At 41.2% G+C, this 16,805-nt stretch overlaps 1 protein-coding gene across 4 annotated transcripts in view; it reads right to left on the bottom strand.

Moving 5' to 3' along the window:
- LOC117362460 (E3 SUMO-protein ligase RanBP2-like) overlaps positions 1 to 16,805 on the bottom strand; it is a 353,806-nt gene that overhangs the window by 67,269 nt on the left and 269,732 nt on the right. For all 4 annotated transcript variants that reach the window (XM_033948861.1, XM_033948860.1, XM_033948862.1 and 1 more), the window contains 2 exons: positions 13,979 to 14,058; positions 8,872 to 9,064 (listed from right to left, as the gene is read on the bottom strand). In XM_033948861.1, the coding sequence (XP_033804752.1) occupies positions 8,872 to 9,064; positions 13,979 to 14,058 (273 nt within the window). The remainder of the gene's footprint in view (positions 1 to 8,871; positions 9,065 to 13,978; positions 14,059 to 16,805) is intronic.

Here is a 16,805-nt window from a genome sequence, read left to right as displayed (position 1 = left end):
TTGCCCCGATCGTGGCGGGGAGTCGGGGGGGCAAGAGGGCTTGGGCTCCCTCTTGCCCCGATCGTGTCGGGGAGTCGGGGGGCAAGAGGGCTTGGGCTCCCTCTTGCCCCGATCGTGTCGGGGAGTCGGGGGGGGGCAAGAGGGCTTGGGCTCCCTCTTGCCCCGATCGTGTCGGGGAGTCGGGGGGGGCAAGAGGGCTTGGGCTCCCTCTTGCCCCGATCGTGTCGGGGAGTCGGGGGGGCAAGAGGGCTTGGGCTCCCTCTTGCCCCGATCGTGTCGGGGAGTCGGGGGGGGGGCAAGAGGGCTTGGGCTCCCTCTTGCCCCGATCGTGTCGGGGAGTCGGGGGGGGCAAGAGGGCTTGGGCTCCCTCTTGCCCCGATCGTGTCGGGGAGTCGGGGGGCAAGAGGGCTTGGGCTCCCTCTTGCCCCGATCGTGTCGGGGAGTCGGGGGGGCAAGAGGGCTTGAGCTCCCTCTTGCCCCGATCGTGGCGGGGGTGCCAGGGACCACACGGAGTCACCCACCGTACCACCCGATTCGGGTAAGCGCAGGTATCGGTGGGTGGCTTATTTGCGGGGGGGTGCCTTATTTTACATTTTTTTCTAAAAAGGGGGGGCTGTCTTATTTGATGGCCCTGCCTTATCATCGGGGAAACACGGTAGAAAAAAAAAAAAAAATGAACAGTTAAGTCCCAGTTTTTGCCGCTGAGACTCTGCCCTCTCTCACTGTAAAATTAGACTCTACTTAGTCTGTCTTTAAATTTAAAAAATGTGTGTTGTTTTAAAAAACAATTATGTTTTTAGATGTATCTAAATAAAAATAATAACCAAAAATTTATCTTTTTTTATGTCATCTTAGCATATTTTATGCTGCAGAACGAATTATTTTTTTTTACATGTATTCTTATGGGAAAACGCGTTTCACATAACGAACGTTTCGCATAACAAACTTGCTCCTGGAACCAATTAAGTTCGTTGTGTGAGGCACCACTGTAATGTACAATAATGATGCAATCAACCTAGAGAATCTCTCCATAAGCCTCTCTAACTTAGTGGGAACATCAAAACCAATTTCTCAATCTGTTGAAGGGCTGGCCCTGGTCAAAGAGATCAAATGCTACCCCTGCAAACACTCCAACCCCTGGTTTACCAACGACTTAAGAACTAAGAAAAGAGAACTAAGGAGAGCAGAACGGAAATGGTACAAATCCAGACTTAACAGTGACAGGTTCAGATGGAAAGATCTGCATCTATATATATAAAATCGGAGGTATGTATGTGTGTATGTATGTATGTGTGTGTGTGTGTGTGTGTATGTGCTGCGATCACGCAAAAACGGCTTGACCGATTTGAACGAAACTTGGTATGCAGATCCCTCACTACCTGGGATGATATGTTCTGGGGGTCTCGCGGCCCACCTGCACACGTGGGCGGAGCTACAAACAGAAAATCAGATTTCACCCATTCATGTCAATGGAAAAAATGGAAAAAGCTGCCATTCTCACAGTAATTCAAAACTGGCTTGACCGATTTGACCGAAACTTGGTATGCTGATCCCTCACTACCTGGGGTGATATGTTCTGGGGGTCTCGCGGCCCACCTGCACACATGGGCGGAGCTACAAACAGAAAATCAGATTTCACCCATTCATGTCAATGGAAAATATGTAAAAAGCTGCCATTCTCACAGTAATTCAAAAACGGCTTGACCGATTTGAACGAAACTTTGTATGCAGATCCCTCACTACCTGGGATGATATGTTCTGGGGGTCTCGTGGCCCACCTGCACACGTGGGCGGAGCTACAAACAGAAAATCAGATATCACCCATTCATGTCAATGGAAAAAATGTAAAAAGCTGCCATTCTCACATTAATTCAAAAACGGCTTGACCGATTTGAACGAAACTTGGTATGCTGATCCCTCACTACCTGGGGTGATATGTTCTGGGGGTCTCGCGGCCCACCTGCACACGTGGGTGGAGCTACAAACAGAAAATCAGATTTCACCCATTCATGTCAATGGAAATAATGTAAAAAGCTGCCATTCTCACTGTAATTCTAAAACGGCTTGACCGATTTGAACGAAACTTTGTATGCAGATCCCTCACTACCTGGGCTGATATGTTCTGGGGGTCTCGCGGCCCACCTGCACACGTGGGCGGAGCTACAAACAGAAAATCAGCTTTCACCCATTCATGTCAATGGAAAAAATGTAAATAGCTGCCATTCTCACAGTAATTCAAAAACGGCTTGACTGATTTGAACGAAACTTGGTATGCAGATCCCTCACTACCTGGGGTGATATGTTCTGGGGGTCTCTCGGACCACAACTCTATGTTGCTTGCTCAAGGGTGGGTTCACCCAACAATTTATATGTTCTTGCTCCTGGAGGTGAAACTAAAAATGTTATTTATAATCACGTTTTGCGTTAGTTGTATTGTATTCATTTTGTCAAATATTTCACATTATAATTTGAATATTGTACTTTTTATTAAGCTGTAAAAAAATAATTTCATTCACCACTATAAAGTATCTTTATTTGAATCCATTTACAGTGTTATTGCTATAATTAAATACCCGTGCAACGCTGGGGCATCAGCTAGTAATGTATATAAAATACTTTGACACAACATCATTCAGATTACTGGCGCAGTCGCTGATCCTATCTACCCTAGATTACTGCAATATCGCCTATCTGGGCATCCCAAAAAAAACAGTACAAAAATTAAGATTAGTGCAAAACACTGCAGTTCGCTTGATCTTCGGACTGAGAGAAAAAGACCACATTAGCCCCTATTGCAAGAAATTACACTGGCTACCTGTGGAGGTGCGAATACTGTTCAAATTTGCTTGTATCTGCTTCAAGCAAGTCTGGGGCCTAGCACCTTCCTACCTGCAAACACACTTCACTCTACACAACCCCACACGTACAACCAGAAACAAAAACATCTTTGCATACCCAAAGATCACAGGCTGCGAATACAAATCCTTCCTAGACAGAACCTTCATGTTCCAAGCAAACAGACAGCAATCCTGGCTGGGAAACCACATAAAAAAAGCCAGGCAAACCTACAACACATTCCAAAAATCAATTAAAACCGTTCTATTTGACAAATTCCTTGCTTAATGAGATCACCTCTCTCAGGTTTTTGTTTTTTTTCACCTTATAACCCATTGTATTATGTAACATCTTTCTTCTCTCATGTATTCTTTCACCATGTTTCTCCAATTCATAATGTAACTTCCTTCTTCTTGCATTTTGTAATTCGCTGATTGTCCAGCCTTCTTTCTATGTGAACTGCCTAGAAGTCAGTTTGACTATGGCGGTAAAGAAAAATAAAGTTATTATTATTATTATTATTAAAATAGCCACCCTAGAGGCTAAAAAGAAGTATTACTCTGAACAACTCTTAAAGACCAAAAAAAGATCAAAAAATCTTTTCAAACTAACAAAAAATATACTCACATCACCACAAGGAGCCAATTAATATATTAACACTGAATTCAACAGCGAAACGCTCTCAGACTATTTCGCTAACAAAGTAGACAAAATACAGTATCACCTTGACTCCGCTATGTTACAGACATTGTCTCCCTGCAACTCAGACAAAACAACTAAAACCACAACTGGGAACCTAACTAACTTTAATACAGTCTCCCACAACGACATCCTTGAGATACTAGACACAATTTGTCCTTCTGGCTACAACCTGGACCCCTATCCGCTACGCCTCCTAGTGGTGGTAAAAGATGCCTTTGTAGACTCCATCCTTCCTCTCAACACTTCCCTACAAACAATCATAGTGTCCGCAAATGAAGTCGGCAGTCATCAGAATGATTTTGAAAAAAAAAAAAAGAAACCACACTCAACCCCTAATGTGCCCAGCAACTTTAGACCTGTTTCCAACCTACCCTTCGTCTCCAAGATCGCACGACATGGCACCAGCCTATGTGATGAGTAAGCTTCCCAAATATGTGCTGAACCGGTCCCTCCACTCCCAGGATAAAATTATCCTCAAAATGCCCCCGGACGTGACCCGCCAAAGCATTCTATCATTGGCCATGGAGGGAATACATATAGGAGTTCCTCCACAGGCCAGATTTGGACCAGAGCATCCGGACTCATACCTTTGGCAGAAATGAGCCATTTTGTTGGATGCTGAAACCATGAGGCTGAATGTCGAATACCCCCAGTGCCTGACCATGCAGTCAAAGGCCCTCCGTGAGAGAGACCACTCCTTTGGATCCAAGGTCTGCCAACTTAGGAAATCCACCTGCACATTCTCCTCCCCTGTTACGTGAGCTGCTGAGATGGCCAAGAGATGGGCTTCCGCCCACCGAAAGATCAAGCAAGCTTCCAAGCTCAGTGATGCACTCCTGGTGCCTCCTTGCCTATTTACATAGGCCACTGCGGTCTTATTGTCTGAGAAGACTCAGATTGCCTTTCCTTCCAGGGTACTGCTGAGGGTCTGCAGAGCTAACCCATATCGCTCTCAACTCCAAGTGGTTAATCGACCAAGTCCTCTGAGATAGGAACTACCATCCTTGCAACAGATGTCCTTCTTAATGTACTCCTCAACTGAAAAGACTGGCATCCTTTGTCGGAACTGCCCTCTCAGAGAAGTACAATGACATTCCCTTGGCCAAGGACTGTGGCTCCAGCCACCCGTCCAGGTTGCTCCATGTCTTGCCTGACCACGGCAGCAGGAGATCCAGGTCATTTGATTTCAGGGACCACCTGGAAAGGAGCAACTCCTGAAGAGGGCACAAGTGCGCCTTTGCCCAGGGCACCACATTTATTGTGGCTACCATGGATCCCAGAAGTTGAAAATACTGCCAAGCTGTAGGGGCGGGCAGGCCATGAATCTCCTGAATTTGCCTCACGAGCTTTGTTTTGCGTGTTTTCTCCACCCTGTTCTGTGCCATCTCGAAACAGACTCCCAGGTATTCCATGGACTGAGTCAGGATCAGGTGACTCTTCCTGTAGTTGATTACCCATCTCAATGTCTGTAGGAGCTGGCTGAACCACTTGATCCACTGATCACCCCCTTGTACCTTGAGGATGCTCTTATGAGTTAATCGTACAGGTAAGGATACACCTGAATTCCCACCTTGCAGAGGTGCGCTGCTACCACAGCCATCATATTGCTAGGCCAAAGAGAAGAGCAGAGAATTGGAATGCTTGCCCAGAATATGGAACCTAAGAACTTTCTGTGAGCCGGATAGATGGGAATATGCAAGAATGCCTCTGTTACATCCAGAGAGGCAAGGTATTCCCCTGGCGCAACTGAGGCGATGATCAACCACACCGTTCCCATGCTTAAGCGAGGGATCTTGAGGGCTATATTGACTGACTTTAGATCCAGATTTGAGTGATTGAGTCAGGGTTTTTGCATGCAAAAAAGATAGTGAATCAATTGCTGTTTCAAAATCGGCCAACAGTGATTGAATCACTATCTTTAGTGAATCTAGGCTATTGTATGGACTTGTACTTACTTATCTGATAACTACTCAGACTACAAGATGTTCAGAAAAGAAATAAGGACAGTACTCTTCAAGAAATCCCTGAAAAAGTCTTAACACCACGATTACCTTCTTCTTCCCGACTTACTGATACTACTTGATCTATTCTTTACCATTACTAGAAATAACAAATGTTTTTCTTTTGTAACCCACCTTCTTTAACTCTTTTGTAATCCGCCTTGAACCGCAAGGTAATGGCGGAATAGAAATCTCTAATGTAATGTAATGTAATGCAATCATTCTTCAGTCTTCTGAGTATCTTTTGGGCACGATGAAGTATATTGAGTATCTGCTCAAGCCCTATTCTCCTTGCTGTACGAGCTCCATAGCTCCTAGAGCAATGAGCCTCTGAACCATTGCCTGCACCTGAGTAAGCCTTTTATGGCTTCCCTGCCAGAAAAGTGAGAAAGAGGTCCGGGAAGGGTTAGTAGAATTCTAGCTTGTACCCTTCCTGAATGACTTCAGGACCCACTGATCTGAAGAGATCTGTGTCCAAGCCTGCTAGTACTCTGCTAGCCTGCTTCTTACCCTTGGGGGAATGGCTGCTGTCCTGGCATAATTTCTGTTTCTTGGAGCCACAGAGGAACAGGATCTGGATGCTTGGGGATGCCTGGTGATCCTGAACCTTTGCCTCTGGTTCTGGAATGCTCTCTGACTGGAGGACACTCCCGAATACTGGCGAAACTGCTGGAAACCATGAAAATTTCTCCTGGCAAACCCCTTCGAATTACAGGGTCTGCTATCTGGTAGGGATTTTGGCTTACGATCCATCACACTAGCTGTGAGATCGTCCAGGTCCTTGCCTGCCTTTGAAAGGGGAGTTTGCTCAAAGTAACCTTGGAGGCAGAATCTCCCATCCACTGCCCAGGTTGCCCAGAGGATCCTTACAGGGTCTCCTGCACTGGCTTCTGGTGTTTGTCCTCCGGTGAGCATTTGTACTTCGCTGGGGATGCCAAGTCTGCTTTCTCCAGCTCCTGCTGGAGTTTTTGTTCCAGAAAATATTTCAGCTAAGCAACTAAGCCACCAGAAGTATAAGTGGAGGTTAATCTCGTAGCTCCCTCATAGGCCACGCAGCATGTGGAACAATGACCCCTTTCAGATAGGCATCCGCCACAAATCTGGCAAGAATCTGAAGTATCTTCACCTGAGGAGTCCATCTATACTGTTTTCTGTCAAAAATAAGGGGTACTGAGGCAGATGGAAGCTTTTAAAACACAATCGGGAAATCCAAGATGGCTACCGTGATAGTGATTCTGGCACCTAAAAAGGCCCGTGGAGAAAAAATTGCAAAAAAAAAAAATAAAATAAAATAAATGCAGGGAAGTTGTTTTGAGAGGTGGGGTACCTGATCCCTAACCTCAGAAACCTTTTAAAAAAATGACTTTTTAAGGACCCCCCTGATTTTCCCCATAGGCTGCAAAAGTCTTACTCACTGTGCCATGCTTTTGTGCTGAGACTGCATAATGAAACCTCTGATCAGAGGGGAGAAAAGATTTCTGCCTCAGACAAGCCTGGAGTCCAACAGATGGCTTTGTTTCTTTAGATTGCCATCCAGTTCCCAATGTGGAACTGAACACTTAAACCCCTGCCAGAACCGCACAATGTCGTGCGGGGAGGAATGTAGTCAGCCTAGATCCTGGATAAAACTGCCACATGAACTACTCAGTCTGCACAAATCCACTACAGACAGAACCTTGGGCGAGCTGCTCAAGCCCACTGTGGATGAACCTGGGGCGAGACTGCTCCCAAGGTTATGGACACTGAGCTCTTAGAACTACCGATGCAGACTGGCCACACAGGACTCATGCAAGTCATGTGCCTGTAAGTTACAGACTTCAACCCTGAGAGTCTATCTTCTCACAGCCAGAGATACCCCGGGGTGACCGGGATCCTCTGCAACACCAAAAGCCTCTGACTGGATTATTAAAAAATCTGAAAAATAATAAAGATTAAACTCAAGCAGAACAAACAGTGTGCTAATGAGGGTTTAACCTGCTGGTCAAGACTACTATTCTGTTGTACAAGAAATTTAAAATATTACTCCCTACCATAAAACAAAGAACTTAAAAGGCAGTTCTCCCAACTGAATTTATTTTCAATTAAAGGGTCAATATAAATATTCAGTAACTTTTTAAAGCCAGCTTAGTCTGTTTTAACATCTGTTTTAGTTCACTACACTGAATATTCAAAGGAGAAGCCAAGAGGACAATTCTGTAACAGGGTGCTTGGTAGGAGCACATTTTACAAAGCAATGAAAGCACCTACTATCTTTTACAGATCACTAGCTTAACTGGGTACATACTGTACATGCTTAAAAGTTAGGTACCAACAATTGTGCTGGTTTAATTACTGGCATAAATACTGCAGATATACAAGTAACTTATAATATTCTATAAGTTATGTGTATGAGTCCTACCTAAGTTCCACTCATTTAACACAGCAGATAAAGACCTGCATGTTCCATCCATCCATCCTCTTGCAAATATATGCTATATAAGTTATACACAAATTTACAGAACAGTGCTTAGGGGGAATTTTGACTGTTAGACACATAAGCATAAATTCCATTATTCCAATCATTTACATGCATAATCAATTCATAAATGTCAGTACCTGTGTTATGGAATCCCCCCATGACTACATTTGTAATTAAGCAGAAGAAATAATAAAGGTATAAACCCCATAAAAGAAACAGGTGAAGAAATGGTACTAAACTGCAAAATCCAAATAGCACCAAAAGGCTCCATGAAGGAAATGAAGCAGCAAAACAAAAGATTGTGGAACAAAAGATCGGATGTACCAGTTTGTAGTTTAATAAGCATCCAAATAACTTAAAACAATAATCTTAAAAAACAATCCACAAAGGGTGCATACAGTCACAAGGGACTCACAGGATAGAAATCAAATAATACATACAAAATGTTTCAGCAAAATAAAAAATGCCTTCCTCAGGAGTATTATAGGGTCCTTGGCTGTCTTAAATATAAAAACATAAAAGTCATAAAAAATCCTAGTTGCTACAAACCAGCAGCACAGCTCACAAGACTATAGTATATATGTACAGCTAAGGGTGTGCTAATTTACAGTATTTAAACATGCATTGTACCTCTCTGAGTATAGAATGAAGAAACCCATATGGTACATTTCTCCTTCCACTAACTTTTCACAAACTTTTTGACATTCATACTGTATTCAAAAGTAGAAACTGAGCAAGATAACAAGGTTAGTGAATCGAGCCGGAGTCGGAAATTGAGCGCAAACCGAGCAGTACACGATCGGTTTGCTTAGTGAATCTGGCCCTTAATGTGTAAAAATTGAGCAGCTTTTTGTACAACTGTTTTAAAGTATTTACCTTGGGTTGTGGAATCTGGATCACAATGCTCTGATTTAGTTGACAAATCTACAGGTCTATCAGCAGCTTTGGAAGTAATTTGTGGTTCCTCTGTGAAATAATTTGTAGAATCTGGTTCTTCTGATTTACAGAATGATGGTATTGATGTTTCAACATTACTGGTGCCAACTTTGTCAGTGGAGCTAGAAATGTCCTGAAGAGAGATTTTAAATGTATACATATCAATACATGGTATTATACACATAAATATAGAATTTATAGCCAGATATGCTACAATTTAGCAACTCCTGGTAAATTGTATGTGTTGATGATTCTCCAGGTGAGCAGAAACTGACAACTCTTCTGGCAAAAAGTTAAAAACTGCAAAACGATGTTAATGTATAAACTACTTCATGCAATTTTTTTTAAACAGATTCTTTTTTTTTTTTTTTTAATTCTTTATTCTTTTTTAATCATTCAACAAGTGTACAAGAAAAATCATACATAGTCTCAGAAACAACACGTGATAAATCCATCAAGACAATAACAATTGTATATATATATATAAATATATATAAACCCATAACCCACCCTCCCTCCCAACACTATTTTGCTTAATTCATTTTACCCTCTCATAAAGTGTACAAGAATTATAAGAAACAACACTTAGTTAAACACTTGAAAAACTTATCATTATCCTCTATTAACTTAAAAGAAATCCTTACCCTACCCTCCCTCCCTCCCTATTATTAATTTTATTTCAACATTTTATCCAAACAACCCTTCCCCCCTCCCTTCCTTACATGGTGTATCTTCAAAAGAAAAATGGTATTTATTCATTACAAAACAATGTTAATGGCTCCCATATTTTAATAAAACTTTTATAATTTCCTTTTTGTACCGCTATTGAACGTTCCATTTTATATAAATAACATAGCGAATTCCACCAAAAATTAAAGTTAAGTCTGCTATGATCTTTCCAATTGTTAGTAATATGTTGAATGGCAACTCCTGTCATAATCAATAAAAGTTTGTTATTGTTTGCCGATATCTGACTCTTTTTTCTCATAGACATGCCAAATATCACAGTATCATAAGTTAATGCTACAGGATTTTCTAATAAACAATTTATTTGATCTCAGATCGATTTCCAAAAGGCCAAGATATAGGGACAATAAAATAAAAGATGATCCAAAGTCCCTACATCAAGATTACAATGCCAGCATCTATTAGATAATAAACTATTTAACTTTTGTAATCTAACTGGGGTCCAAAATGCTCTATGCAAAAGAAAAAACCAAGTTTGCCTCATAGATGCTGACAATGTACATCTTATTCTCCAAGACCAAATTTGTGACCATTGAGATGCTGAAATCTGATGCTTAATCTCAATGCTCCAAATATCCCTAAGACAATTTTTAGGCTTTTTATTAACCAATTCACTAATAACTTTGTACCACTGCGCGGCCTGGTGACCCAGAAAGTTTGCCTGGAAGCATAAAAATTCCATGTTATACTGAGAATTAAGACTTTTCCATTCAGATTCAAAATAAGAAAACAGTCACTCCTGTAATGAAATGTTATACTTAAAGTGTTATATGAGAGTTAATCAAGTGTGTATTTATAAGTTCATATGAGTTTATCTGCTACACTTGTAATGTGCAAAAATGAATAAAGAATTTAAAACAAACAAAATTCAACCAGTTGAGTTTCCTATTGTAAACTTATCTAATAAATTAAAACTAAACTAAACCTTAGGTTTGTATACCGTGCCAACTCCACAAGCGTAGAGCTCGGCACGATTTACAGAGTTAGGAAGAAAGGAACTCCAATGAAGGGATATAGGAAAGGAACAAGAAGAAAGAGAGGGACAAGGGTCCTAGAGAGCAGGAGGTGTTAGATTTTTGAAAAGAGCCAAGTTTTCAGGTGTTTGCAGAAGAATTGAAGGGAGTTTGAATTTCTGAGCGGGGATGTGAGGTTGTTCCAGAGTTCTGTGGTTCTAAAGGGGAGGGATGTTCCTAGTTTTCCTCAGAATATAACTAAGAAATATATGGACTGTGGTTAAGAAGTCCAGTACAAAAGCTGTGTGCAGTTCTGGTCCCATATCTCAAAAAATATACAGCGGAATTAGAAAAGGTACAGAGAAGGGCAACAAAAATGATATAAGGGATGGGATGACTTCCCTATGAGGAAAGGCTAAAGCGGCTAGGGCTCTTTAGCTTGGAGAAGAGACAGCTTAGGGGTGATACGATAAGAGGTCTATAAAATAATGAGTGGTTTGGCAAGTGTAGATGTGAATCACATGTTCACTCTTTCTAAAAATACTAGGACTAGGGGGCATGCGATGAAGTTACTAAGTAGTAGATTTAAAACAAACTGGAGAAAATATTTCTTCACACAACATGTAATTAAACTCTGGAATTTGTTGCTGGACAATGTGGTGAAATCAGTTAGCTTAGCAGGGTTAAAAAATTAAAAGTTTGGAAAATTTCCTAAAAGAAAAGTCCATAGGCTGTTATTGAGATGGCTTGGGGAAATCCACTGCTTATTCCTAGGATAAGCAACATAGAATCTGTTTTGCTACTTGGGGAAATCCACTGCTTATTCCTAGGATAAGCAACATAGAATTTGTTTTGCTACTTGGGATCTAGTTGGGTGCTTGGGACCTGGGTTGGCCACTGTTGGAAACGGGATACTGGGCTTGATGGACCTTCGGTCTTTCCCAGTATGGCAATTCTTATGTAAACATTGAGTTACCAAATGCCCATCATACTCCACAGTGAAGAAGTGCTGTGAAAACTTTCAACGTGGAGATTTTGAGACCGAAGATGCAGCAAGGTCTGGGAGGCCTCAAATAATGTCAAAATTCCTAAAATTGTTGATCATGTCCATGACCTGATTTTGGTAGATTGGAAAATATTGTCTACACAATTGTTGAGACACTACAGATATCAAATGTGTTGGGTATGCAGAAGTTGTCAGTCAAGTGGGTGCCCAAATATTTGAATGCTGATGAGAAACAATGCCGAGTGGATACTTTCAAGTTGATTTTGCAGCATTTTCAGTGAGCTGGTGCCAACTTATCTTCCAAGGGATCAAACAGTTAATTCAGGACTACTAATGTAACTTGCTGTGCCAATTAAAGGAGGCATTGAACAATAAAAGGAGAGGAAGCTGCGGAAAGGAGTCTTCTTTTTGCAAGACAATGCATCTGCTAACAAGGCTGGCAAAATGATGGATGTTTTGAAGCAGTTGGGGTTTCATTGGCATTGACCATCCACCCTACTCACCAGATCTTGCTCCATCTGACTATTTTCTGTTTCCAGTCCTTAAAAAGAGTTTGAAAGGGTGATAATTTTCAATCAATTCGGAGATGATTGCAGCAGTGAAGCAGTATTCAGTGACCAGATATCAGAGTATTTTTTGGAAGAGTTATAGAAACTTCAGACATGATGTGCCACCAAGTCTGTTGAATTTAGGGGTGAATATGTGGAATAACACAATTGTAAGTTTTATGGCTTCACATCATAAGAACATAAGATTTGCCACTGCTGGGTCAGACTAGTGGTCCATCGTACCCAGCAGTCTGTTCACGTGGCGGCCCTTAGGTCAAACACCAGTGCCCTAATTGAGTCTAGTCTTACTTGCGTATGTTCTGTTCCAGTAGGAACTTATCCAACCTTGTCTTGAATCCCTGAAGGGTGCTTTCTCCTATAACAGCCTCCGGAAGAGCGTTCCAGTTTTCTATCACTCTCTGGGTGAAGAAGAACTTCCTTATGTTTGTACGGAATCTTTTCCCTTCTAACTTTAACGAGTGCCCTCTCGTTCTCTTCACCTTGGAAAAGGTGAACAATCTCTCTTTCTCTACTAAGTCAATTCCCTTCAATATCTTGGATGTTTCGATCATGTCCCCTTCTTGGTTGGGCTGAGAACTTTTCATCATCCCCTCATAACTTCGCTTTTCTCCTCATCATTTTAAAAGTATACCATGAAACTTTATGGAGTGTCCCTTCACCACTCTATTCCACTCACAATTTTGTAGACCTCTATCATATCCCCCCCTCAACTATCCTTCTCCAAGTTGAAGAGCCCTAACCTCTTAAGCATCTTGATTAAGGTGTTCCATCTCTTAATCATCTTACATGGAGACATTTGACTTTAAGGACATTCCAATTACTTGTGATACTGTTGCATAAGGTTTAGAGCATGAGTGGGCAATTACAGTCTGAGACCACAACCCAGTTGGGTTTTCTGAATTTCCATCTATTTACATACAACAGAAGCCAAACATGCAAATCACTCATGCATATTTATTATTAAAATCTTGAAAATCCAACTGGATTGTATCCCTCAAGGACCATGGTTGCCCACCCTGTACTAAATTCTACAATCTCCATCTCCCTCAGAGATTCTCTGACCTTGCCTTATGCTATCTTGAATTCTGATATTGAATTTTGTATTGTTTTACTTATAAATGTAATGTTACCGGCATAGATTTCAGATATGCGGGATATAAATGCTTAAATAAAAAATAAATAAATACTGTCCTTGTTTCCATCACCTTTCCTCAAAGAGATACACAAGATAAATTTGCATGCAATAGTGTTGATATTTTAAAGAGCATAGTATTTCAGGAAAAAATTGAAAAATATTGGAGTAAGACTTCCATCTCCCCTCTAGGGCCTCAATATATAAGCAGCCAGTATCTCATTGCAAGTACAACAGCTAGTTGCAACTTCAATCTCTTCCCTGACTACGTCTACAAACTCAATTATGCAACTTCTTGAGGAAATATGACAGTTTAAATCATTCTGATCAAAATTACTTTTTCACTCCAATATGGATATATAATATTTTGAGCCCTGAACTTAAATTCTTGTATTCAACATTCTTGTTAAAACTCTAGATATGCCTTGGAAACAGGTGTTTGTATACCAAGAGTGAATTTTAAAAAATGAACTTCATGAAAAATTTACACAAAAGTGTTAGAATCTTTGCTGTACTATAGCTTCTTTAACCTTCCTGACTTCTGTTTCAAAATCTTCCAGATTATCTCTTGTCTTCCTGAGTGTCACTGCTGAAACAAACAGAAAAATGCTGGGGGAAGCATTAGATTTTAAAGTTTTACCTTCTCTTCTGGGATGGGTCTCTTTTCCCAAATAACAATGCACTCTGCATCATACGCTCCTCCTGCTTCTCCTTCATGACCTAGATAGGATACACAAATAAACATTATTTATCACTAGAGAAAACATTACTGAAACAGGAATAGCTAACTGTGGGCCCCTTTTACAAAGCTGCAGTAGCAATGCTGCCACAGTAAAAACACCAAAGTTTATTCAATTCCTATGGGCTTTGGTACATTTACTAAAGCAGCATTACTATTATGGCTTTATAAAAGAGGCCCTTCAATAATGAAGCAAATATAAAAAGCCAGCAACTCATGCAAATTGGCCATACAAAATTTGAATACTAGAATGGCCAGAAGGAGTCCCTCAGGACTGGACTAGGAAACACTATGCTACACTGTAACTGTACTATACTATACTCCACTGTCCAACAAAAACATAGTTGTTACTTTGCTTCATTTAAAATGACAAAACAATGGACAACAAATTTTACTTAAATTGACATTTCTAAATTCACTGTGCTCAATATGGGAAACTACCATATTTTTCGCTCCATAAGATGCACCTTGACCATAAGACACGGAAAACAAGAAAAAAAAAATTCTAAACCAAATTGTCCCTGCTAGGCTCTGCACCCAACCCTACACTCCTTGCCAGGCTCTGCACCCTGCCCCCTCTCCCTGCCAGGCTTTGTATCCTGTCCCCCCCTCTGGTGGTCTAGTGGTAGGCAGAAACAGGGCACAGATGTCAAGGTAGATGACTTTTTAAAATACGCAACGTTGCCTCAGTAACAACTATAGAAAAATAGACAAATATAGTGTAAAATATAGACAGCAGATATAAATTCTCAAAACTAACATTTTGATCACTAAATTGAAAATAAAATAATTTCTCCTACCTTTGGTTGTCTGGTGATTTCTTTCCTTCCTCAGGCCCAACAATTGTCCCTTCCTTCCTTACTTCCATGTTCCCCTCACTGTCTTCCAGCCTTTCTCCTCTTCCCACCCCCACTCAGGCCCAACAATTGTCCCTTCCTTCCTTCCTCCTATGTTCCCCTCACTGTCTTCCAGCCTTTGTTCTCTTCCCCCCTCCACACTCAGGCCCAACAATTGTCCCTTCCTCTCTTCCTTCTATATTCCCCTCATTGCCTTCCAGCCTTTGTTCTCTTCCCCCCCCCCCCCACTCAAGCCCAACAATTACCAGTATCCCTTCCTCCTATGTTTCCCTCACTGTCTTCCAGACTTTGTCCTCCTTGCCCCCCCCCCAAGCCCACCCACCCACCTGAATTCAATTACCTCCCGCTGCTGACACTGTGAAGATACATCAATGAAGCAGCAGCGGTGGTGGAGGGGGTGTGTGGAATTTGGACTCCTGGCTCAGCAGCGGGTCGAGGGAGCCAGCAAGGAGAGGATTGCTGGGAAAGGCCAGGCGGGTGCGGCGATTGCACGCTGCCGTCCCAGAAGTCTTACCCCCCGACGTCAATTCTGACGTCAGACTGAAGGTAATCGCTACACCCGCCTGGCCTTTCCTTTCCTCTACTTACACGGGCAGGAGCAGCGGCAGGAACAGAGCCCAGGAGCAGTGGCAGCGGTCAAAATAAGGTAATGGCCGCCGAGGGGGAGGGTTGTATTCGCTCCATAGGATGCACCCTTTTTTCCACCCACTTTTTTTGGGGAAAAGTGCATCCTATGGAGCGAAAAATACAGTATGCCACAGGCTTTAAGTGTTGGTCCCTTATATAATCATCATTTTTGGTATCAATCCGATACCCCGTTATTAATTTGTCTCACCTCCTACATAACCCATACTTACAGAGTTTGAGAGGGTAGAATATACATGCATACTAATCCCATGTTACCAGACATGTGGAATTAGGTATCCCCACTCTATAGGTAGTGCACAAGGGTTACTTATTGTATAAGATGTTTTTTAAGGACACTAGGACAAGTATACTCACATGTGGGTGACATCACCCTAGTGTGAACACAGCCTAGCTTTCTGTAACTTCTAGAAGCTTTTGGAAGGCTCACACTGTGCAAGTGCCTTCCTGCCTGCCATACTCACATGGGATCTGCAGTTTCACTTTCCCCATGGAGCTGGGAAGACATTCCTTCTATCACTGAAGCGAGTGATTTTTCTGATACAGGTTTTTGCTTTCCTGTCTTTTGGTTTTCAGTTGTGAGTAGTGTGGGCCTTTCTTTAGCTTCAGTTTTGTTCCCTTTGGCATTCTCTCTTAGTTTTTCAGCACTTTTACCTTTAAATTTTTCTCATTAGTGGCTTCTTTAAGCCTGGCCTTCCAACTGGATATGTCTACACACACACACATATATATATATATATATATATATATATATATATATACATACATATATATATATATATATATATATATATATATATATATACATACATACATATATATATACATATATATATATATACATACATATATATATGTAATGTAATGTAATGTAATTTATTTCTTATATACCGCTACATCCGTTAGGTTCTAAGCGGTTTGAAGAAAATATACATTAAGATTATAAATGAGAAGTAAGAAGGTACTTAAAAAATTCCCTTACTGTCCCGAAGGCTCACAATCTAACTAAAGTACCTGGAAATTAATAAAGAAAAGAAAATAAAGATGGTTGAAAAAAGAAAAATTCTATGTGAATTTATAGGATGGAAATTAAACTGACAGTGAAGAACTGTATGAAAAATACATATGGAATTCAGTTAGAGAGGGTAGGTTACAATCTATTTATGGTATTTGTTTAATTGGAAGGTGTTAAGGTGGGTGATTTGGGGGAAGGTTATCTGAAGGTA

This window comes from Geotrypetes seraphini, chromosome 6, assembly GCF_902459505.1.
Source record: "Geotrypetes seraphini chromosome 6, aGeoSer1.1, whole genome shotgun sequence".
NCBI classification, from domain to species: Eukaryota; Metazoa; Chordata; class Amphibia; order Gymnophiona; family Dermophiidae; genus Geotrypetes; species Geotrypetes seraphini.
The sequence above is the reverse complement of the archived record's forward strand: the minus strand, read 5'-3'. Positions and strand labels throughout refer to the sequence as shown.